This window comes from Microcaecilia unicolor, chromosome 2 (assembly GCF_901765095.1).
Source record: "Microcaecilia unicolor chromosome 2, aMicUni1.1, whole genome shotgun sequence".
Taxonomy (NCBI): domain Eukaryota; kingdom Metazoa; phylum Chordata; class Amphibia; order Gymnophiona; family Siphonopidae; genus Microcaecilia; species Microcaecilia unicolor.
The window spans coordinates 586,834,148-586,858,347 of record NC_044032.1 but is presented as its reverse complement, the minus strand read 5'-3'; the positions used below and the strand labels follow the sequence as shown (position 1 = coordinate 586,858,347).

The following is a 24,200-nucleotide window of genomic DNA, read 5'->3' as shown; positions in this document are numbered from 1 at the left end:
TACAACACGTGCTAGGGAGTCTCTATAAACAGCCCCTCCAAATGACAAATTACTACAAAAAGTTGTTCCGTTATTATACTTCTTCTGTGTACATTCCTATGCTGCACAAGCCGGCACGTTTGAAAATATAAGTGAGAATAAATAAAAAATGCTACCCACAAATGAAGAGAACGAGGGACAGCCCTTCCTGCCTTCCAGGCCAGCCGCCCTGCATTTAAAAAGTTGCAGCGGCGGCGAAAACGCAGGCTCGCCTCTTCTTTAAGCCCTTCCCCTTCTCTCTCAGCGTGCACTGTGCTGCCTTTGCGGAAACCGGAAATTGCATCAGTGCACGCTGAAAGAGAAGGGGAAGGGCTTAAAGAAGAGGCGAGCCTGCGTTTTTGCCGCCGCTGCAACTTTTTAAATGCAGGGCGGCTGGAAAAAATGAAGCTGAGAGCGTCACAACGAGGAAGGGAGCGCCAGGAAGCGCCGCAGGGCCCCAGGAGGTGCGAGGTCTGATGATGGAGGGCGGGGTGGGACTCCGGCACCGGGCCCCCCTGGAGGCCCGGGCCCGGGGAATTTTGTCCCCCCTGTCCCCCCCTCTCGGCGGCCCTGCTTCTTGGCTTAAATTACTTGTTGTATCGTTCAAGGTGTACAAGTATACAAATTATTTTTACTGCATCCAAGACTCCTGAGGCAGGCCTGTGGCTGAAACACAGTACTGTGTCGAGTCTACAATAAAGTACACCCTTTTACACACCATCATAGTCTCGACGTCCTGAAGTCATTGGCCCACTTCCCACTTCTTTTTGTGCATCTTTAACCTCATGGGATTTAGTGTTCATCCACTTAGTGGAGAGCCTTCTCCATTTGTAATCCTTTTGCTCTCCATGGCAGCGACGTCAGTGTAGAAGAAGGCATTGCAGGCTCGCCTCCAGCTTCTCCCTTCCCTCTTCACAGTGTTCCGCCCTTGCAGAAACAGGAAATGCATCATCACAGAAGGCGGGACACTGTGTGAAGAGGGAAGGGAGGAGCTGGAGCCGGAGGCGAGCCCGCAGTGCCTTCTTCGTCACTGACGTCGCTACCATGGAAAGTAAAAGGGTTAAAACACACACGCACGCACGCGTGGGGGGGGGGGGGGGAGGAGAGGGGAACAGAGAGGAGGAGGGCTGCTGGTAGGGGAGCTGAGAGCGGGAAGGAAGGAGGGACCGTGTCTGCGCTTGTGGGGGCTGCAGCCAGGGGAAGGTAACGGTTAGCCTCCCCAAGCCTCCTATACGGGGCACCTATGAGCAGGCTTCTCATACAACACCCTACCTCAGCAATCTCTTCATTAATAGTCTGTGCCCCTAGAATCAGTAGTGAACCCCCTGCTTTTCCCCAGCCCCAGGGGAACCCTAGAAGGAGTCTGGTTGGCAGTTTCTCCCACCTCTCAGTGCTGCTTCCCTTGTGGCCTTCTCCACTACCTTCAGGGACTGCGCAGGGCAACCTTTGCTGTCTCCCACTCCATGGTAGCTGGGTGCTCTTCCTTCGGCTGCTCTAGGATCAGACTCTTCACTTCCTCCACATACTCCATGGAATCTCTCCCTTCGTCTGACTCCTCTCTCCCCTGAGGACTCAAAGACTCCAGGAAATCTGCCTTCCCCTTCTCACAGCTGGGGGGAATTATATACTGAGGGTGAAGCCAGGGAAACTGAGCTTCATCCTTCTCTCTTCCCCTAGTGGAGAAAGGAGTACCTAGCTCACCCTGCCTCGAGCCCAGGCTCTCCCTACTGGGGATGGAAATCCATTCTGTATTTTCCAGAATACTTTCCTCCCTTCTTGCAAGGACTTCTAACCCCTGTAGTCTTGGGCTCAACTGCTTCCTTGGGGAATCCTGGATGCTAGCCTTGTCACAATATTAATAAACTTACTAACTTCCGCAAACTACTGAAGACACATCTCTTTAACAAGGCATACCACAAAGAGTAACAAATGTGAACTCCTCCACAGAAATGTCTCACAACATTTGCTTGCTAAACTAATATCATGCTTTTTCACTATCATGTTACCCAAAATCCTCTGTAATACTAAATGTTTATTTCTTATACTTCTCCACCATTCATGATGTATTGTAAGCCACATTGAGCCTGCAAAGAGGTGGGAAAATGTGGGAATACAAATGCAATAAATAAATAATTGTTCACTCTATCCGTTTGTTCTATTCCTTATCTCTCTAGTTCTTTCACCTCAGTCTATTGAAGAATTTGAGAATGGGATTTCAATATTTTTGTTTTAATGCTGATGCTTTCGGCAATGGGATTTAAATGATCTGTGCATTGCTTTATTGCCGTGTTCTGTTAATTCTGCTATTTTGAATGTTTAAATTGTGACCTGCCCAAAATGGATGGGTGGGATATAAATATTTTTAAATAAATAATACATTTACTTCTCTTTCTCTCTGAGAACCACCCATTCCCTCCCATCTCAGGTATACACAAATTAAGTTATACTGAGAGCCTCAGGCTATTGCGTATACAGCAGCTGAGTCATAATCATTCTCTGCAGCATCAACTCTTATTGCTTAATTAAATGGTGCTGAATATAAAAGTACTATCATTTACATCATAGTATGATGACCTCAGTTTAGAGCTAAGGTGAATAATGCATTAAAACCTGGACTCCTTTTTGAAAGAACAGGACACACTGTACATGGGTTATTACCCAAGCTGCAGGTTGTTAAACTGAGGGTGGAAGATATTCTTTCTATGTATATGAATTATATGGAGGACTATCTCCACCTTAGTTTGGATTATGGTGTTCTGTCTTTATGGGGGGGGGGGGGGGGTAAATAACACTGATTTCCCCAGCATTTTCCTTGACTAATAGCAGAAGTCCCCAGGCTTTGGGGGGGGGGGGGGGGGGCGTTAGGTGCAAACGTTTGTTTTTAATACTGCTTGCAATGCTGCATTTATAAAAATCGGGATCAAGTGAAAAGTTGCAGGGTGCCACAAAAATATACTCCTCTCAGAGCAGACGGCTTAAAAACACAGGTCCGCTGCTGTACAGCGTTGTGCGTTGACCTAACATACTGAGTCACAATGATACTATATAAATACAGTGTAGGGATTCTTTGGACAACCTCAGATACACACTGAAGCTTGGGCAGGGTTGGAAGGGCAGGTAAAAAAAAAAAAAAAACACGAAACACACCTGGCTGGCTCCTCAGAGCTCGAGATCACAAGGAACATCCTCCCCCACACACACACTCACACTCCCCGCCCACTATAATGTGGAGGATGTGAAAAAAACATACACTAAACACGAGACTGACGCCCACAAGGCAGAAAAGTAAATAAATAGAGAAAGAGGGAGGAACGGTGAGCCTGACAGCGAGCCAGGGAGAGCTGAGAGAGTCCAGGAGCAGTACAGAGTACAGTCGGCTCGCAGCACTGCAGCAGAATTCAAATGAAGGGCAAAGTGGCTCTGGTGACAGGGGGCGCGCAGGACATCGGCAAAGCTATAGTTAGGGGACTGATGGAGAAGGGAGCTTCGGTGAGTGCGGGCTGACACGAGAGGACAGACTGGATGCTTGCAGGGGCTTTCAGGTCTTGTACTTGGAGAGCTCATAGAACTCTTGCAATCGCTTTAAAGCTGACAGTGGGGGGAAATAACGGGGCAGCTGAGCCACACTTCTCTTTCTGCTTTTGCATCTTTCTGTTCTCTTTGAGGGTTTGCTTTTATCCACCTTTTCTTCTCCCCTGACAGGTGGCCCTAATTGATATAGCTGTGGAGAAAGGTGAAGAGTATAAAAATGTACTGGATAAAGAGTTTGGAAGTGACAAGTCTCTCTTCATTAAATGTGATGTTTCAAAGGAGGATCAGCTAAAAGGTAAGAGCACGCTGTTCGAAACAGAAAATCCAAGTAGAAGCCTGAAAGATTGACAGCCAACCTTAATGGGACTCTATATTCTAGTTGTTGCTTAGAAATCGTTGAAGGGCAGCCTGCATTGTTTCTGATTATACAGCACTAAAGCACATGCTTTATAGTTTCAATTCATTACAAAAAGATTTGGCCTCTGGAGAGATAATATCAGGAATATTCGGAATGACAGCTGCTAATATTTGAGAGAGACCTGGAAAACAGAAAAAAAATACCTACTACAAACAAAGAAAAAAAAAATAATAATTAAAAAAAAAAGGAGGAGAAATTTGTCATGGCCAGAATGTGTAGGGGAAGCAAGAATAGACACCTCATAAGTATCCTCTCTGCCAACAAGCATGTCTATAAAAACTCATTCATTCAATAATATATGTTCCTTGCCCTCAATAGCTGTCATGCAAATATATATTTTTCCTAAATGTATTTATTCTTAAAAATAAGTCAATTATAAATAGAAATTAAATTATACAAAAAAATTTAAAACATATTTTAGAAGGCCACAGGTATAAATAGCAGGGTTTATATACATAAATGGACTACATATGTATCGATCTTGCAGTGTAGCTAATTACATGTGTGGACTACCCAAGTCTCGCCCAGAACATTCCCCTTCACAGTTTCTAATAATAAACCCTGATTTCTGCAGCTGTCACATATGTAACTAGATGGACTGCATGATCATTACACATGTAGTGCATTTATACATGTAAACCATGCTATTATACCTGTGCTACTATCATTGCAATAAGAATATATTCTTTCTCAGTATTTACACCTGCTCAAAGAAAGGTGTAAGCATCAGCTACTCTTTTTTTCAATGTCTTTCTTTCTAAAAGGGCTATTGCCACTGGGCATGCCTTTTGCCAACCTCAAATGTCATACCCAGCTCCCTGACAGCAGTATGCAGGTCCCTGGAGCAGTTTTAGTGAGTACTGCAGTGCACTTCAAGCAGGCAGACCCAGGCCCATCCCCCCTTACCTGTTATACTTGTGGTGGTAAATGTGAGCCCTTCAAAACCCACCAGAAACCCACTGTACCCACATGTAGGTGCCCCCTTCACCCCTTAGGGCTATGGTAGTGTTGTACAGTTGTGGGTAGTGGGGTTTGGGGATTTTGGGGGGGACTCAGCACCCAAGGTAAGGGAGCTATGTGCCTGGGAGCAATTTCTGAAGTCCACTGCAGTGCCCCCTAGGGTGCCCGGTTGGTGTCCTGGTATGTCAGGAGGACCAGTGCACTTTGAATGCTAGCTCCTCCCACGACCAAAGGGCTTGGATTTGGTCATTTCTGAGATGGGCGTCCTCGGTTTCCATTATCGCCAAAAACCAGGGACGACCATCTCTAAGGCCGACCTAAATGTTGAGATTTGGGCATCCCCGACCATATTATCGAAATGAAAGATGGATGCCCATCTTGTTTTGATAATACGGGTTTCCCTGCCCCTTCACCGGGACGTCCTGCGAGGACGTCCTCAGGAAAACTTGGGCGCCCTGTTCGATTATGTCCCTCTGTGACTTTTAGTATCTAATGTTTTTTTGCTGACTGTATCTGCTCTTTGACTTCCCATAGAAGCTGTCACCTTAGATGGCCAGTTTGTGCAATGTTTAAGCCTGCCTTGCCCAAGTGCTTTCCTTGACTAAGAACAGAAGTTGCCATACTTGAATGAAAATTACAGTTTTCGTGATAACTATACAGTGCCTGTGAAAAAAAATCACATAGTCCAAACTCATTTTTAATTATTTGTATAATTCTGCTTTTGTAAAACTAAGAATGAAACGCAACTGACATCAAAGAAGAGTGTGTGAAAATAGAGCAGGTGATTTTCTCAGAGCTCCCAAAGGTATCACTCCATGGTGCGACCATAGTTTGAGTATTGTGTGCAATCCTGCTTTCTGTCTTTCAAAAAAGATATAGTGGAACTAGAAAGAAATTAGGGAAGGGTGAGTAAAATGATTAAGGGGTGGGCCTCCTCTTATGAAGAAAGGCTAAAAACTTCAGTGCTCTTCAGATTGGAGAAGAGGTGACTGAGGAGAGATATGATAGAGGCATACAAAATCTTGAGTGGAGTGGAGCAGGTCAATTGGAATCAATTGTTTACTCTTTCAAAAATACAAAGACTAGGGGAAAGTCCATGAAGTTACATAACAATTCATTTAAAACAAATAAGAGAAATATTTTTTTCACTCAATGTATAGTTAAGCATTGGAACTCATTGCTGGAGAATGTGGTAAAATAGGTTAATGTAGCTCTGTTGAAAAACTTTAGACAAATTCCTAGAAGTAAAACCTATAAATTGTTATTAAGGTAGAAACAAAGAAAGCCACTGATTATCCCTGAGGGTAGATAGCATGGAATCTTGCTACTTGTTTGAATTAATTAATGATTAATGAGTTGCTATAATGCAAAATCATTCAAGCAGCTCATTAATGCAAAAAATTGTGAACAAGGGTGTGTAAGAATGACTTTGTGGGCCTATTTTCCATGTAAAAAGAACTACAGATCAAAAGCTGTAGTTATTTTACCATACCAAACAAACAAACAACAAAAAAAAAAAGATTACAACCTCATTCATGCAAGAGAACTTACATTTTAAAGGATCCTCTGAATCTTATCTAAGGGTCACTGGAATCCTTTGCCCCAGGAGGATCTCAGATCTCTCATGGCACAGTAGGGCCCATGTAACCCCCAAGCCTTGTCATGACCCCTCAAGTTCTGATGTGGAGCTAAAATGTAAGTATGCTCCCAAAGTCCCTACCAATTTCCAAACCATGCCCGTTCCCATACCAGTAACTGGTCCTTCTCTACAGTACCCCATCCACTGCATCACCCCAACATCCCCCAGAACTTCAACTTATCCCAGGGTTCTTGTGGGAAATGAGACAGAAGCAATCCCCACTTTTCCATGCATAGATGTCTGCCTTTTTTCAATGGCACTACTGACCTCTAGCAGTAGTCTCCTGGTACTACCTCTAAGGGATTCAAATTGCCATATAAATAAATGTTTCCTTATATAGCAGATTGAAAACCCTAGCTGTAGTACCATGAAACTACCACCAGGGGTCCGTGGTGCCATTTTGAAAAAGACTGCTGTTGGGGGAGAAGTGAGTTGAGAAGACTAACAATTTATCATAGGAAGGGGTGAGGTTTGGAAAGGGGAGAGTCTTCAGGGGATGCTTACAATTAAGCCACATATTGGAGCTTGGGAAGTCATGGTGGTTCCACTGGGCCACCAAGGATTTGAAGTCTTCCCAAGGAATGGCATTCTGGAGGGACCTCAGATTTGAGCTTGAGAGATCTTTAAATTTTAAATGCCATTATGCAAAATCGTTGGGAGTTGCAAAATTTTGTTTTCACTTGTTGCCATAGCCATGAACACTCAAAGTTTTTGTCTATGGCAGTGTGTGGAGATTATCATGCCACATTTAGCTAGTGATGTAAATGAGCCAGGTGCTCATTTGCATCTTCATGCTAAAGTTTCCAAAATGGGTACTAACCCATGAACATTTTTGTACATAGGGCCCCATATCTTTTAAATAATGGCAAAAACATGTTACTTTACTTTCACTGCTGTGCTCTGTTCCTTGTGCTGCCACCAGCTCTCTGGCAGGTTTAACTGTGAGAAAAGGAAGTACCTGTTCTAATGTTTAAATGTGCAATTTTGTTCGTGGCAGCCAAGGAAGGAGAACACAGCAGTATAAGCAAAACAGCATGCTCTCGACTGGCTGCTCTGAAGGGAGAATCTGTGGGATAGGCATTTAGTATCCTCATTGTCTCTCCTGGCTCTTGTCTTAAGTCAGCCCTAGTAACATAGTAACATAGTAGATGACGGCAGAAAAAGACCTGCACGGTCCATCTAGTCTGCCCACGATAAACTCATATGTGTATACCTTACCTTGATTTGTACCTGTCTTTTTCAGGGCACAGACCGTATAAGTTTGTCCAGCAGTATTTCCCGCCTCCCAACCACCAGTCCCGCCTCCCATCACCGGCTCCGGCACAGACCCTGTATAAGTCTGCCCTCCCCTATCCTAGCCTCTCAACCACCAACCCCTCTTCACCCCGCCACCCAATTTCAGCTAAGCTTCTGTGGATCCATTCCTTCTGCACAGGATTCCTTTATGCCTATCCCACGCATGTTTGAATTCCGTTACCGTTTTCATCTCCACCACCTCCCGCGGGAGGGCATTCCAAGCGTTCACCACCCTCTCTGTGAAGAAATACTTCCTGACATCTTTCCTGAGTCTGCCCCCCTTCAATCTCATTTCATGTCCTGTCGTTCTACCGCCTTCCCAACTCCGGAAAAGATTCGTTTGCGGATTAATACCTTTCAAATATTTGAACGTCTGTATCATATCACCCCTGTTCCTCCTTTCCTCCAGAGTATACATGTTCAGGTCAGCAAGTCTCTCTTCATACGTCTTGGAACGCAACTCCCATACCATCCTCGTAGCTTTTCCTTGCACCGCTTCCATTTTTTTAACATCCTTCGCAAGGTACGGCCTCCAAAACTGAACACAATACTCCAGGTGGGGCCTCACCAACGTCTTATACAGGGGCATTAAAACCTCCTTTCTTCTGCTGGTCACACCTCTCTCTATACAGCCTAGCAACCTTCTCGCTATGGCCACCGCCTTGTTGCACTGTTTCATTGCCTTCAGGTCCTCAGATACTATCACCCCAAGATCCTTCTCCCCGTCCATGTCTATCAGGCTCTCCCCACCTAACACATACGCCTCCCTTGGATTTCTACTCCCTAAGTGCATCACTTTGCATTTCTTCGCATTGAATTTTAATTGCCAAATGTTAGACCATTCTTCCAGCTTCTTCAGATCTTTTTTCATGTTTTCCACTCCCTCCGGGGTGTCCACTCTGTTGCAAATCTTGGTGTCATCCGCAAAAAGGCAAACTTTACCTTCTAACCCTTCAGCAATGTCACTCACAAATATATTGAACAAATAGTAACAGGGGGAGGATGGGGAAGAGAAACAATGAAAGCTGCAGAGGGGAGGAAAACATTGAATGGTGAATGTGTATGCTGGGTGGGTGGAGAGGGAGAATGAAAGGTGGGGGTATATGCTTAGGATGAAAGGGGCTATTACATGTAGGAGGGAGACCTTAGGGATAGACAGAATTGATGGGCCGATGATCAGAAGCAAACGCAGGCGCTAGAGGCTGTTAGCGCCATAATAGCACCTGCATTTGCTACCACTCCATGATCAGAGCCCCTGAGCATGTGAAAAACGCACTCAAAGACTCTGAATGCAAATAGCATGCAAATGCATGCAAAACAGAATTCAGCACAAGTAGCATGCTAAATACATTCCTCTCCAATGATCAGCGAGCAGCACACAAAACATTGGTGCACTGTCTGCGGCAAACCATATGCCAGCTCGGAGATGGTGTTAGGGTTTTCAGACCATTGGGCAGGAATGGTGAGCCCTCTCCAGCATGCATTTGCATGCTAGCAGGCCTCCCATTTCCCCAATGTATCATCCCCCCCCCCTCCACAGGAGCAGGAACCCCGACCCGACCCCCCCTCCCCCCAGTGACACAGGGGCTGGAGGTCCGGTGAACCTCCAGTCCACCCAACCCTCCCTCGACATACAGTGGGGGAAATAAGTATTTGATCCCTTGCTGATTTTGTAAGTTTGCCCACTGACAAAGACATGAGCAGCCCATAATTGAAGGGTAGGTTATTGGTAACAGTGAGAGATAGCACATCACAAATTAAATCCGGAAAATCACATTGTGGAAAGTATATGAATTTATTTGCATTCTGCAGAGGGAAATAAGTATTTGATCCCCCACCAACCAGTAAGAGATCTGGCCCCTACAGACCAGGTAGATGCTCCAAATCAACTCGTTACCTGCATGACAGACAGCTGTCGGCAATGGTCACCTGTATGAAAGACACCTGTCCACAGACTCAGTGAATCAGTCAGACTCTAACCTCTACAAAATGGCCAAGAGCAAGGAGCTGTCTAAGGATGTCAGGGACAAGATCATACACCTGCACAAGGCTGGAATGGGCTACAAAACCATCAGTAAGACGCTGGGCGAGAAGGAGACAACTGTTGGTGCCATAGTAAGAAAATGGAAGAAGTACAAAATGACTGTCAATCGACAAAGATCTGGGGCTCCACGCAAAATCTCACCTCGTGGGGTATCCTTGATCATGAGGAAGGTTAGAAATCAGCCTACAACTACAAGGGGGGAACTTGTCAATGATCTCAAGGCAGCTGGGACCACTGTCACCACGAAAACCATTGGTAACACATTATGACATAACGGATTGCAATCCTGCAGTGCCCGCAAGGTCCCCCTGCTCCGGAAGGCACATGTGATGGCCCGTCTGAAGTTTGCCAGTGAACACCTGGATGATGCCGAGAGTGATTGGGAGAAGGTGCTGTGGTCAGATGAGACAAAAATTGAGCTCTTTGGCATGAACTCAACTCGCCGTGTTTGGAGGAAGAGAAATGCTGCCTATGACCCAAAGAACACCGTCCCCACTGTCAAGCATGGAGGTGGAAATGTTATGTTTTGGGGGTGTTTCTCTGCTAAGGGCACAGGACTACTTCACCGCATCAATGGGAGAATGGATGGGGCCATGTACCGTACAATTCTGAGTGACAACCTCCTTCCCTCCGCCAGGGCCTTAAAAATGGGTCGTGGCTGGGTCTTCCAGCACGACAATGACCCAAAACATACAGCCAAGGCAACAAAGGAGTGGCTCAGGAAGAAGCACATTAGGGTCATGGAGTGGCCTAGCCAGTCACCAGACCTTAATCCCATTGAAAACTTATGGAGGGAGCTGAAGCTGCGAGTTGCCAAGCGACAGCCCAGAACTCTTAATGATTTAGAGATGATCTGCAAAGAGGAGTGGACCAAAATTCCTCCTGACATGTGTGCAAACCTCATCATCAACTACAGAAGACGTCTGACCGCTGTGCTTGCCAACAAGGGTTTTGCCACCAAGTATTAGGTCTTGTTTGCCAGAGGGATTAAATACTTATTTCCCTCTGCAGAATGCAAATAAATTCATATACTTTCCACAATGTGATTTTCCGGATTTAATTTGTGATGTGCTATCTCTCACTGTTACCAATAACCTACCCTTCAATTATGGGCTGCTCATGTCTTTGTCAGTGGGCAAACTTACAAAATCAGCAAGGGATCAAATACTTATTTCCCCCACTGTACGTTCAGGGGTGGGCTGGAGATCTGGTGGGTCTCTAGCCCCCCTAACCCCCCTAGCATTCCTTCAAATAAATACAGCCCTGGTGACTCAGTGGGAGGTGAGTCAACCCCCCAACTTGTGGTCTAGCGGCCCTCATTCCCACCCCCTATCTTCATTGGAGGAGGGAGGTGGCCTTCCTCCTCTTCCATTGGTGCCGCCTCAAAAATGGTGGTGCCCAGCCCTGCCCAGTGCATCCTGGGGTGCGCTGGGTAGGGCTTCATGCCATATAAGGGAGAAATTCCTTTTTGACAGCCCAGACCTGTCAAACATGTGTGGGAGGATTGAGGCTGAGTGCATACTCAGGCACAATCCTCCTGTACTTTACCCTATAATCATAGATAATAGCATGCATAAATTTGCATGCTATTATCTCTGATCATAGGGACAGTAAAGCCCCACGCTGTTCCAATGCTATTTTTAGAGTGCTGTTTGGAACAGTGCGGGGCTTTCGATCATCTGCCCATAAGGGTCTTACTAGAAGTTAGAGGGAGAGAAAACTGCAGTTGTAGAGAGAGAAGTAATTAGAGAAGCTGGAGCCAGAAGACAGAAAAAGTGGTATAGGAGAGGAATTTAGTCGTTATGTTGGGAGAATGTTACACAAAATCCACTACCATCAAATAGTGCAGAATTTTAAAATATTGTGCACAGAAGTTTCAAAATATTTGTGCAGAATTCCCTCCAGGAGTAGATGAAATGAGGCCTGCCCATCCAATAGGCAAGACTAGGTGGACATCTATGGCAGAAGCTTCTGGAAAGCAGCAAAGAGCAGCTGCAATCAAAGGAAAGCAACAGATTCTGACAGCCAGACAAACTCAAAGAACTATCAATATATGCTTTTATATGCAAAAAGAGTGGGCGATTTTCAGGATGTTGTCATGGTAGAGATTAGGGGCCTGAATTTTAATTTAGGTGGGGTGTAAAGCTTATAAGTTTTTGTTTCAGGTTAAGCGATGGGTAGAAGATTAAAATAGGGAGGCAGGAAATATTGTTTTTAGTAATTCATTCACCAGAAATAGGAGTTGAAAATATTTTATCATTTTCCTGAAGGTTCTACTTCTGGATTACATGTTACTGCAAGAGGTACATGTTTCATAGTTTTCCCTTCCTTGTATTAAAAACAAAATTACAGAGCACATCCAAGGACATGGATTACTGAGACCGAGTCAGCACGGCTTTTGTGTGGGGAAATCTTGCCTGACCAATTTACTTCAATTCTTTGAAGGAGTAAACAAACATGTGGACAAAGGGGAACCGGTTGATATTGTGTATCTGTATTTCCAAAAGGCGTTTGACAAGGTACCTCATGAAAGGCTACAGAGGAAATTGGAGGGTCATGGGATAGGACGAAATGTCCTATTGTGGATTAAAAACTGGTTGAAGGATAGGAAACAGAGAGTGGGGTTAAATGGGCAGTATTCACAATGGAGAAGGGTAGTTAGTGGGGTTCCTCAGGGGTCTGTGCTAGGTCCACTGCTTTTTAATATATTTATAAATGATTTAGAGATGGGAGTAACTAGCGAGGTAATTAAATTTGCTGATGACACAAAGTTATTCAAAGTTGTTAAATCTTGACAGGATTGTGAAAAATTACAAGAGGACCTTACGAGACTGGGAGACTGGGCGGCTAAATGGCAGATGACGTTTAATGTGAGCAAGTGCGAGGTGATGCATGTGGGAAAATATAACCCGAATTATAGCTACGTCATGCAAGGTTCCACGTTAGGAGTTACGGACCAAGAAAGGGATCTGGGTGTCGTCGTCGATAATACACTGAAACCTTCTGCTCAGTTTGCTGCTGCGGCTAGGAAAGCGAATAGAATGTTGGGTATTATTAGGAAAGGTATGGAAAACAGGTGTGAGGATGTTATAATGCCGTTATATCGCTCCATGGTGCGACCGCACCTTGAGTATTGTGTTCAATTCTGGTCGCCGCATCTCAAGAAAGGTATAGTAGAATTGGAAAAGGTGCAGAGCAGGGCGACTAAAATGATAGCGGGGATGGGACAACTTCCCTATTAAGAAAGATTAAGAAGGCTAGGGCTATTCAGCTTGGAGAAGAGATGGCTGAGGGGAGACATGATAGAGGTATATAAAATAATGAGTGGAGTGGAACAGGTGGATGTGAAGCATCTGTTCACGCTTTCCAAAAATACTAGGACTAGGGGGCATGCGATGAAACTATAGTGTAGTAAATTTAAAACAAATTGGAGAAAACTTTTCTTCACCCAACGTATAATTAAACTCTGGAATTCGTTGCTGGAGAAAGTGGTGAATGTGGTTAGCTTAGCAGAGTTTAAAAAGGGTTTGGACGGATTCCTAAAGGACAAGTCCATAAACCGCTACTAAATGGACTTAGGAAAAATCCACAATTCCAGGAACAACATGTATAGAATTTTGTACGTTTGGGAAGCTTGCCAGGTGCCCTTGGCCTGGATTGGCCGCTGTCATGGACAGGATGCTGGGCTCGATGGACCCTTGGTCTTTTCCCAGTATGGCATTACTTATGTACTGTAGTAGGATTTCTTATATATGGTTTTAGTATGGTAGCCCTTTTGTTAAGGAATTCTGTTAGAACTTTAAGGTGTTATATACAGTAAATGCGGTATATAAGGGGTTTTATTTATGTGTGGAGGATGAAAACTGGAACTATGAAGACAGTTGCATCTGTCATTTGGTTTCCTGTTTACTAATATTTGTATGTGAACATTTCAGAATGAAACTGGAGTGTCTAAAAAGTTGATACTTTCCATAGAATAGTCCATTTTGAGCTTGATTGGTATGCATTGAAGGAGTTGTAGAAAACATAGTAAATGACGGCAGATAAAGACCTGTACGGTCCATCCAAATGTTTAAAGTTCTCTTCTCCTTCAGTCCAAATTCAGTCTAAAGCAACAGCTCTTAACTGGTAGGTGTGTCACAGGGCTGACACACAGAGCAGCAGGGTTTGTTTGAAGTTTGTGGCATGTCTCTCTCTTCTCTTCCCTTCTAATCCCTTCTGCCATGGAGACTGCATGACTACCCTCTTCCTCAAACCGCAACCCCCCCCCCCCCCCCCCCAAGTTCAGCAGTGCTCCTTCATCCTCCCAACCCTCCTTTCCAAGTTTGCTAAATCTGATTGTCAGCACCTGAAACAATAACATGCTGCCTGTGCTTGTGCTACATCCTTCCCTCTGCCATGTCCTGCCCTTCTGCCACAACGTTCTGTTTACACGAGGACAGATGCAGTAATAAAGATAGAAAAAAAAGTGTTTTATTTTAGAAACTATCAAAATCATACTTCAGTTCCCAGGGTCCTTATAAAATTGTAATGGTGAGCTGTGGAGAAAATATTGTAATTTGTATGCATGTTTACTGATCAAGGAGTGAAAAGTTTAATAAAAACAAATCCAAGCCTTTAAAATGACAAGGGAAATTAACAGTAGTCTTTGTGTTAGAGTGTGTAACCTTAGAAAGTCTAGTAGTAAAGCAGATCAAAGTTCCATCAGAAATAGGCTTCTGAGGAGCCAGGCCAAAACAGATGAAACTTTAGAAAACATTTTGCACCTTTTCTGACTCCACATGCAATTTTTCCTTATGATATTCACTCTTCTTTTCTATCTAGCTCCTCTTAGACTGTATTTTCAGCTTCCACTTACCCCTCTGCTGTCTACTAAGATGTTTAATGTGTATTTTGTTAACATTTTAAGTAGCATATGTCATATTATGTACTATTAATAGAATATTTTTATTGCTGTAATTGTTTATTGCCTATATCAAGGTTATACTTGCTGTGTGCCACCTTGGATGGAGTTCTTCAATAATGCAGCAAATAAACCTTTATAAATAAAATACTAAGAGGCCTTTTTACTAAGCTGCATTAGGTGTTAATGGGTCACATGGAGGGGCATAATCGAACGCGAATGCCCATCTCCATGGGCGTCTATGTCCGAAAACGGGTACGTGAAGAAGCGGGACAGACCGTAATTTCGAAAAAAAATGGGCGTCCATCTTTTGTTTCGAAAATACGGTTTGGATGGACCAAATGCCATGGATTTGGTCCTTTCTGAGCTGGGTGTTTTTTTTTTTTTTTTTGCGATAATGGAAAATAAAAACATCCAGCGTAGAAACGTCCTAATCCAAGCCATTTGGTCATGGGAGGGACAAATGTACAACACTGCCATAGCTCTTAGGGGTGAAGGGGGCAACTACATGTGTGTACAGTGGGTTTCAGAGGCCTCCCATTTACCACCACAAGTGTTACAGGTGGGGGGGGGGATGGGCCTGGGTCTGCCTGCCTGAAGTGCACTGCAGTATCCTCTAAAAGTGCTCCAGGGACAGGACTTGTTGCTGCTGTATAACCTTGGCACACCAGTTGACACCTGAAGACTAATCTCGCTGAAAACGTCCTTTATTTGAATAAGCACCTTTACTCACAGTTAACTGCAGATCAGAGGTTGTGCCCCACTGGCAATGAGTCTCACTGGTACTGAGATTAGCAGTAGGTCCGAGCTGGCAGAATGGTGTACAGTGCCCTCTTTCAGCAACATTCAAGGTAAGAACTAAGTGCTATACCGTGGCTAACACATGAACAGGATCTAAAACTGTGTTACAAAAATGGCCACTACCTCATAGACTACCGGAAACAAAACAGGGCACACTCTGACCCAGTAAGCAGAGGGAAAAGTACCATGGGAGTATAGCCTACCAACTACCAACATTGTGAGCATTTAACACAAGCTAGTGGAATCACTGAGCCCAATACCCTACACCCACCACAATGCATTGCTGATGTGACGCTGCAGTGCCCTTAACAGAAAAGGTGTCACACTCACCCGAGACCCACATCAGAACCAGGGAAAGGCTGTCAGAGGATAGAACACAATCTGCTGTCATGGAGGTGGGTACGGAATTTGAGGCTGGCATGCAGGCTGGGAAAAAAAGTTTGTAAAGTGGTTTTTTTTTTGGTGGGAGGGGGTTAGTGACCACTGGGGGAGTCAGGGCAGGTGATCCCCGATTCCCTCCAGTGGTCATCTGGTCAGTTGGGGCACTTTTTTGGGACTTGTTCGTGAAAAAAGGGTAAAATAAAAGTGACCCAAAATCACGGTAAAAATGCCTTTTTTTTGATTATCAGCTAAAGATGCCCATCTCTCCTCGGCCGATAACTACGCCCCTGTCCCGCCTTTGCCACGCCTTCAACACGCCCCCATCAACTTTATTCGTTCCTGCAACGGAGTGCAGTTGAAGACGCCCAAAATCGGCTTTCGATTATACCGATTTGGGTGCCCGCGAGAGAAAGACGTCCATCTCCCGATTTAGGTCGGAATATGGGCGTTTTTCTCTTTCGATTATAAGGTGGATGGTAGTTTCTGAATGTGTACACACTAAAATAATTTCTTGTATATTTTTGAAGGGGCATGTCAGAGACGGAGAGTAGGAATTCCTACACTAACCAGTTAGCACATCTATATTACCATACATTAACTAGTTAGCACATGGCCAATAATAGGAAGAATTAAAAAATCAGGGTTTTTATGACTGCAGTAAAAATGGCCTTTGCAAGCAGGAAAGATCCGTGCAAGGGCGCACTAAGGCTTTTTTTTTTTTTACAATGACTTTGTAAACAAACCCCTAAATACATAAGGCTGGTCCATGCTTCTACTTATTCTACTTATTAAATGGCAAGTCTGAAATGTTAAAAAAAACATGACTTTTTTTTGTTGTTGTCGGTCCTCTAGTTCAGTGAATCCTCCTTCTGCGCCTATTTATCTTTTTGGGACAACAATCACTCTGGTCTCCTACTTTTGCTAATTGGGGGTAATTCTCAACTCTTCTCTCTTTTTCATAGCACATTTCACATTTGTCCAAGTTCTTCTTTTCACTTTTCAACAGTTCCGGACTATCTGTCACCTTTTTAAACATGACAATTTCCATGCACTTATTCATACGTTCTTTACTTCATATCTTGACTTTTGCAACATTATCTATTTTGGTCTGCTCTCAAGAAACTTCAAGCATTACACAACACAGATATCAGATTACTCTGTCATGCTGGTCGCTTTGATCACATGTCCCCTGTACTTAAACAGCATCACTGGCTTCCTGTAGAATTTCAAACTACTTACAAAATCACTCTGTTGACTTTCAAGACAGATTGGGTACTCCAGCCTGTCTGTCACATCTTACTGTACCCTACTCATCAGCAAAGTCCTCCATTCTTTAAATGACCATCATCTCATCCTCCCAGGTCCAAAACTTGTGCAGCTAGAAATAAGTAGACACCGTGCCTTCTTTCTTCTCTCTCCTCATATTTGCAACTCTTTGCCTCTTTCTCTTAATAGTGAACCATCCCTTAAATACTTTAAGGTAAACCTGAAAACCTGGCCTTTCAGAGAAGCTTTTGGAGATCAGGATTAGCTGGAAGTTGCTGTCAGTTGGTTAGGTGAATCAACTGTTGTTCTTGGCTGTGTGCTTTATACTTTCCTTTGCAAGAATGTGTTGTACTTTTCTTTGTGTGAATGTATTTCTCCTCTTTTTGTTTTCTTCTGTGTGATAATATCTTTACAGTGAATAATTGGAGTTCCTTTTCTTTTTCTTTATGTGTTAGTTATGTACACTGCTCTGCTTTGCTCAGGCAGCTAGAGCGATCTAGCAAATCTAATTAAGTATTAAGTATATAAGTAGACATTTTTTTTTTAAAGAAAAATTGCCAGTTTCAAAATCCTAGAAAAAGAAGTTGCTGAATTAAAAATATTCTGTATCTGATTTTCCTGCTATGACCTATAGCTCTCTTCAGTGATATTCAACTCTGTAAAGTATGCAACACTGTTTACTTCTGATTAATCATTGTTCTGCTACTACTTCAGAAACTTACTATGAGGACATGCAGACTCTGTGTTCAAAAAAACATTTTTATGGAAACAAAGAGGGTGCTCTTCAGAAATGTGCAGTTAGGATTGGTGCCAACCACGTAGGTACATACTAAAAAAAACAAAAAACAAAAACAGGCAAAGATAGCTATTTTAAATGGTATGCAGCTGGGAAACTTCCAGGGCTGTGCAAAAAGTTATTTTTTAAGTTGTGATATTCAGCAACTACATAGATAACTTAATTCATTTAAGTGGAGTTAAGTAAATAGCAAGTTTTAAATCAAACAGATAGGCACAATTTCTGCTGCTTATGCCAGTATTTCATAAAGACCGAACAGCCTCATTTTAGATAGAATGTAGAAACCAGAATTGATATGTCCAGGTCATATGTGCTTAAGCATGCCACTAATTAACAATAGGGGTCTTTTACTAAGCCGCGGTAGCATTTTTAGTGCTTGTTAATGATTAGTACGCGCTAAACTGGCCAAACAACACAGTTTTTAAAACATACCTGTGCATCCTGACATTCAAACATACTACTACTACTTATCATTTCTATAGCGCTACTAGACGTATGCAGCGCTGTACACTTGAGACATATGCATTCATTTCCATTCTGAAATGGGGAATGAACATGTAGATTTGGTCCCACCTAAGCCCCACCCCATCCTATGTACTCATGGACATGTAAATGCTGGCTTTCTAAAATCACGTCTTACATATATATTTGATACAAAACCAAACACCGAAAGGCACTAGAAATGTCCACACAAGTCATATAAGTAACAAAATGTGGAGAAAGGCAACCACAATGTCTAGGATGACCAAAGTTTAGTCTTCAAACAAAAAGTACTGACAGAATGCAGCATTTAGTGCTGCCATGAGTCTCTAAAGCAATCTATTATAATATTTTGAGTGTGGCGATATTTAAGTTGCTCATTTGAAAGAAACTCCTGAGGAAGACTGTGTTTGTCAAAACACAGCCCATATTGGGTGATTCTGTCAGTAATTTTTGTTTGAAGAATAAATTTTGGTCATCCTGGACATTGTGGTTGGCTTTCTCCACTTTTTATTGCTTATATATATTGTCAGCCGGCACCTCTCCGTGCTGTCCGCTCTTGACCCGACACCGCTCAGTGCTGTCCGCTCTCCTCTCGACAATTGGGGCTAATCCATCACTTTAGGAGAATTGCTTCCGCTCATTTGTAACAAGTGATTATTCACAGTACTATTTATCCTGCAGAGTACTTTATTCCCCAACGGTATCAGTGGAAAAACAGTCTGCCCTCTGTACTACAGCTGCTAGTCTCTGTGCACCTTGTTTCACTTCTCACACACACAAAAATCCATAACAGTTCAGTTTTAGAATTAGCTAATGACTTGGGATAAACCTGTGGTTCAGTCGATTCCTCTTCTCCTTTCTACTACTGTCCAGGAGGTAGAGGCATTTTCACCACCCTCGCTTGCCAGACACCAGCACTCTGACAACCTCCCACAAAATGTTCAGACTGACCTCCTTCAGGTAATCCCCACAGTTCCATGAAGTCAGACCGCCACTAGGCACTGTCACTCAGCGACCCCCAAAGCTCTGGCTTCCCTCTCTGCCATTTCTTTCTTTTCACACCTTCCTTTGTCCTGAGCAAAAGAACTCCATTTGCTCCTCACCATCTCCTTTCCTTTCACTTTCTTTCCCCAGTTCAATCTCTTCCCGTTCCATGGAGTCTTCCCCCACCCTCTCTCCCAGGTGCTGCTCCTCCACCTGATTATCCTCCATCTCCCAATCACCTCCTGACTCTACTACCTGCTGGGAGTTGTGGTGCTGTTTCTCTTGTTCCCTCCTCCCTTGCAAGTGCTGCTGGGCTCTGTAGTTCTCTTCCCTTCTCACAAGTCTCCTACCCTCTTTTCCCAGGTGCTTCTCCTTTCCTCGTTTACTGTCCCTATCAGCTCTTCTCTGCCTTCCTTCTACCTCCTCCTTACAATATTTAATATACATGTATAAATGCTAGTTTTTACATTTGTAAATTGCAAATGGGGTTTCTAAACTAAGAATCACAGGTGCCTATCCAGCTTATTGTCGAAGGAGATCACCGGCCATCTTCCGACACAAATCGGGAGATGGCTGGCGATTTCCTGAAGCCGGCCAAATCGGTATAATTGAAAGCCGATTTTCGCCGGCTTCAACTGCATTCCGTCATGGGGCCTGCAAAACTTCAAGGGGGCATGTTGGCACGGTAGTGAAGGCAGGACGGGGGCGGGATGTGGGCGTGCATTGAGATGGCCGGCTTCGCCCGATAATGGAAAAAAGAAAGCCGGCCTTGACGAGCATTTCGCCGGCTTCACTTGGTCCCATTTTTTCCAGGTCCAAGTCCCAAAAAAGTGCCCGAACTGACCAGATGATCACCGGAGGGAATCAGGGATCACCTCCCCTGACTCTCCCAGTGGTCACCAACCCCCTCCCACCCTCAAAAAAACAACTTTAAAAACTTTTTTTGCCAGCCTGAAATGTCATACTCAGGTCCATTGCAGCAGTATGCAGGTGACAGGTCCCTGGAGCAGTTTTAGTGGGTGCAGTGGACTTCAGGCAGGCAGACCCAGAACCCATCCCCCCCCACCTGTTACACTTGTGGTGGAAAATTGGAGCCTTTCAAAACCCACCCGAAACCCACTGTACCCACATGTAGGTGCCCCACTTCACCCCTTAGGGCTATGGTAGTGATGTATAGTTGTGGGGAGTGGGTTTTGGGGGGCTCAGCACCCAAGGTAAGGGAGCTTTGCACCTGGGAGCTATTTGAATTTTTTTTTTTTTACTTTTTAGAAGTGCCCCCTAGGGTGCCCAGTTGGTGTCCTGGCATGTGAGAGGGACCAGTGCACTATGAATCCTGGCCCTTCCCACGACCAGATGCCTTGCATTTGGCCAGGTTTGGGATGGCCGGCTTCGGTTTCCATTATGGGCAAAAACCGAGGTCGGCCATCTCAAACCTGTTCATCTCTGACATTTGGACGGCCCCAACCGTATTATCGAAAAAAAAGAAGGCCGGCCATCTTTTTCGAAAATACAGTTGGCTCCGCCCACTTACGGAGCTGGTCATGGAGATGGCCGACGCCGTTCGAAAATGCCCCTCTATGTGTCTTTATAGAATAGTTCCTAAATAGGCACTTACTTGCCCTCCTAATCTAGACACCACCGTATAAATTTATTTTCCACATGTCTTTATGAGATGTCATCAAAAAGGGCCATAATCATGAATACAGTAAAGGTGATCCATTATTATATGTTTTTGCCATGTCTATAAATTCAGCTGGATTCATTTGATGTACCTTCTATGTATGAAATTTAAAATTAAACAAAGAAAAAAAATAGAACAAACCATTGCAGGTGAAGTTATCCAACAGGTTTTATTTGGGCACTAGAGAAATAATGTTCTGAGAAGAGGAACGAAAAACCAGGATTATAGAAAATGGGGAGGGTACAGTGGTACTGTTTTCAGGGTGGCCAACAAGTCCAAGTCCCAGTACAGAGTCCATGGAGAGCCTGTGATGGTGAAGGCCCAACTTCCTCACGATTCCATGGTGGTGGACTATGCTCTCAGAAGAGCCAAGAGTACTAGAGACTATGCTTTGATGCCCACAGGCAGAGAGTCTAGAACCTTGGATTCTTTTGGGAGGAGAATGTATCAGGCAGGAATGCTCGCCACCAAGATCCAAACATACCAGCTTTACACGAGCATTTACTTATGGAACTCAGTGAGGCAACTGTCCAGTTTAGTCGAAGCACTTCCTCCGGAGCTTGCTGAACCATTTCACCAGGTGGTCAGGCAGCAGAAGGCATGTCTCAAATTCCTGGCCAGAGGGTCTTACGACACTTTTGATGTAGCATCCCAAGTAGCTGCTCAAGGTATAGTGATGCGCAGACTCTCATGGCTGCGTGTCTCTGACCTGGATCAGAAGACTCAGTAGCGAATGGCGGATGTTCCTTGCCGGGGGGATAATCTCTTTGGAGAGAAAGTAGAGGATCTGGTTGACCAGATGAAAAAGCATCATGATGCCATGGATTCTCTCTCCCACCGGACATCTTCTGCTACTGCCTCCTCATCCAGGAGGATTTTTGAAGGGAGGAGGAGTGCTCCCTATTCCTATGGTAGGCGTAGGTACACTCCTGTCTCTTGGCAGCCGGTTCAGGCTCAGTCCCAGCATGCGCGTTCTCGTCAACGTCATGCGCCTAAGGCCCCTAGGGCTCCCCAGCAAAAGCAAGGGATGAACGTTTGACTGGCTCCAGTACAGCATAGCCACAGTAAAAGTGTCCGTACCGGGCGACTTGCCTGTCGGGGGCAGGTTGATATTTTTTCACCAAAGGTGGCCTCTTATAACCTCTGACAAGTGAGTTCTTCAAATAGTCCGGTTAGGATACGCACTCAATCTGACATCCAAACCTCCAAATTGCCCACCGGGAGCTCAATCTTTCAGCTCCCAGCACAAGCAGGTACTTACAGAGGCACTCTCCGCCCTTCTAAATGCGGTTGAACCCGTTCCACCAGGGGAATTCTATTCCAGGTACTTCCTTGTGCAAGATAAAACAGAGAGGATGCATCCCATCCTAGACCTAAGGACCCTGAACAAATTCCTAGTCCGAGGAGAGTTCAGGATGGTTTCCCTGGGCACCCTTTTTCCCATGATTCAGGAAAACGATTGACTATGCTCTCTGGACTTAAAGGATGCCTATACTTATATCTCGGTACTCCCAACTCACAGGCAGTACCTTCGATTTCGGCTGGGAGCTCAGCACTTTCAGTACTGTGTACTGCCCTTTGGCCTTGCATCTGCACCCAGGGTCTTCACAAATTGCTTGGCGGTTGTCACAGCATCACTACGCAGACTGGGAGTGCATGTGTTCTCTTATCTTGACGATTGGCTGGTGAAGAACACATCGGAGGCAGGAGCTCTACGGTCCATGCAGATGACTATTTTTAGCTGTTGGAGCTACTGGGGTATGTAATCAATTATCCCAAGTCCCAACTTGTTCCAGTGCAGAAATTGGAGTTCACTGGAGCTCTGTTGGACACAAGGACGTCTTGAGCTTATCTTCCCCAGGCAAGGGCAGACAATCTTCTGACCCTAGTGTCCTTGGCTTGGGCGTCTCAACAGATCACAGCTCAGCAGATGTTGAGACTTCTAGGGCACATAGCCTCCACAGTTCATGTGACTCCCATGGCACATCTACATATGAGATCAGCTCATTGGACCCTAGCTTCCCAGTGGTGCCAAGCCACAGGGGATCTAGAGGATGTAATCTTTCTCTCCACCGACTTTTCCACTTCCCTTCATTGGTGGACCATTCGATCCAATCTGATATTGGGACGTCCATTCCAAATTCCTCAGCCACAAAAAGTGCTGACTACAGATGCATCCCTCTTGGGGTGGAGAGCTCATGTAGATGGACTTCACAGTCAAGGAGCTTGGTCCTTTCAGGAGAAGGATTTTCAGATCAACTTCTTGGAATTATGAGCGATCTGGAACGCTCTCAAGGCTTTAAGAGATCGGCTGTCCAATCAAATTATTCTAATTCACACAAACAATCAGGTTGCTATGTATTACACCAACAAGCGGGGGCACTGGATCTTGCCCTCTGTGTCAGGAAGCTGTCAGAATGTGGCTTTGGGCTCACCACCACAGCATGTTTCTCCAAGCCATCTATCTGGCAGGCGTAAACAAAAGTCTGGCCGACAGGCTGAGCAGGATAATGCAACCTCACGAGTGGTCACTGAACATGGGCGTTGTTCACAAGATCTTCCGAGCGTGGGGCACCCCGTCGGTGGATCTTTTTGCCACTCAGATCAATCACAAAGTCCCTCAGTTCTGTTCCAGACTTCAGGCCCAAGACAGACTAGCATCAGATGCCTTTCTCCTACATTGGGGGACAGGCCTTCTGTATGCCTATCCTCCCATACCTCTAGTAGGGAAAACTCTGCTGAAACTAAGGCAACTTTTGGGCTGCTCTTCAAGCGTTTGTATTACCTTTATTGGATTATTGTAATTCTCTTTATCTTGGTGTTCCTAAAAACTTCATAAAGACACTTGAAGTAGCTCAAAATGCTGTAGCTCACGTGATTTATGGTCTCTTCTTCACTGAGCATATTACCCCTATTTTCAAAAACCTTCATTGACTGCTTGTGGGTGAAATTTAAAGCACTACGTTAAGTACATAAAATCTTGAACAATGTAGCTTCTC

At 44.5% G+C, this 24,200-nt stretch overlaps 1 protein-coding gene across 1 annotated transcript in view; it reads left to right on the top strand.

Moving 5' to 3' along the window:
* Positions 1 to 3,332: 3,332 nt before the first annotated feature.
* HPGD (15-hydroxyprostaglandin dehydrogenase) overlaps positions 3,333 to 24,200 on the top strand; it is a 96,059-nt gene continuing 75,191 nt past the window's right edge. Inside the window, exons 1-2 of the mRNA XM_030191531.1 lie at positions 3,333 to 3,507; positions 3,721 to 3,844. Coding sequence (XP_030047391.1) covers positions 3,421 to 3,507; positions 3,721 to 3,844 — 211 coding nt within the window. The 5' untranslated portion in view covers positions 3,333 to 3,420. The remainder of the gene's footprint in view (positions 3,508 to 3,720; positions 3,845 to 24,200) is intronic.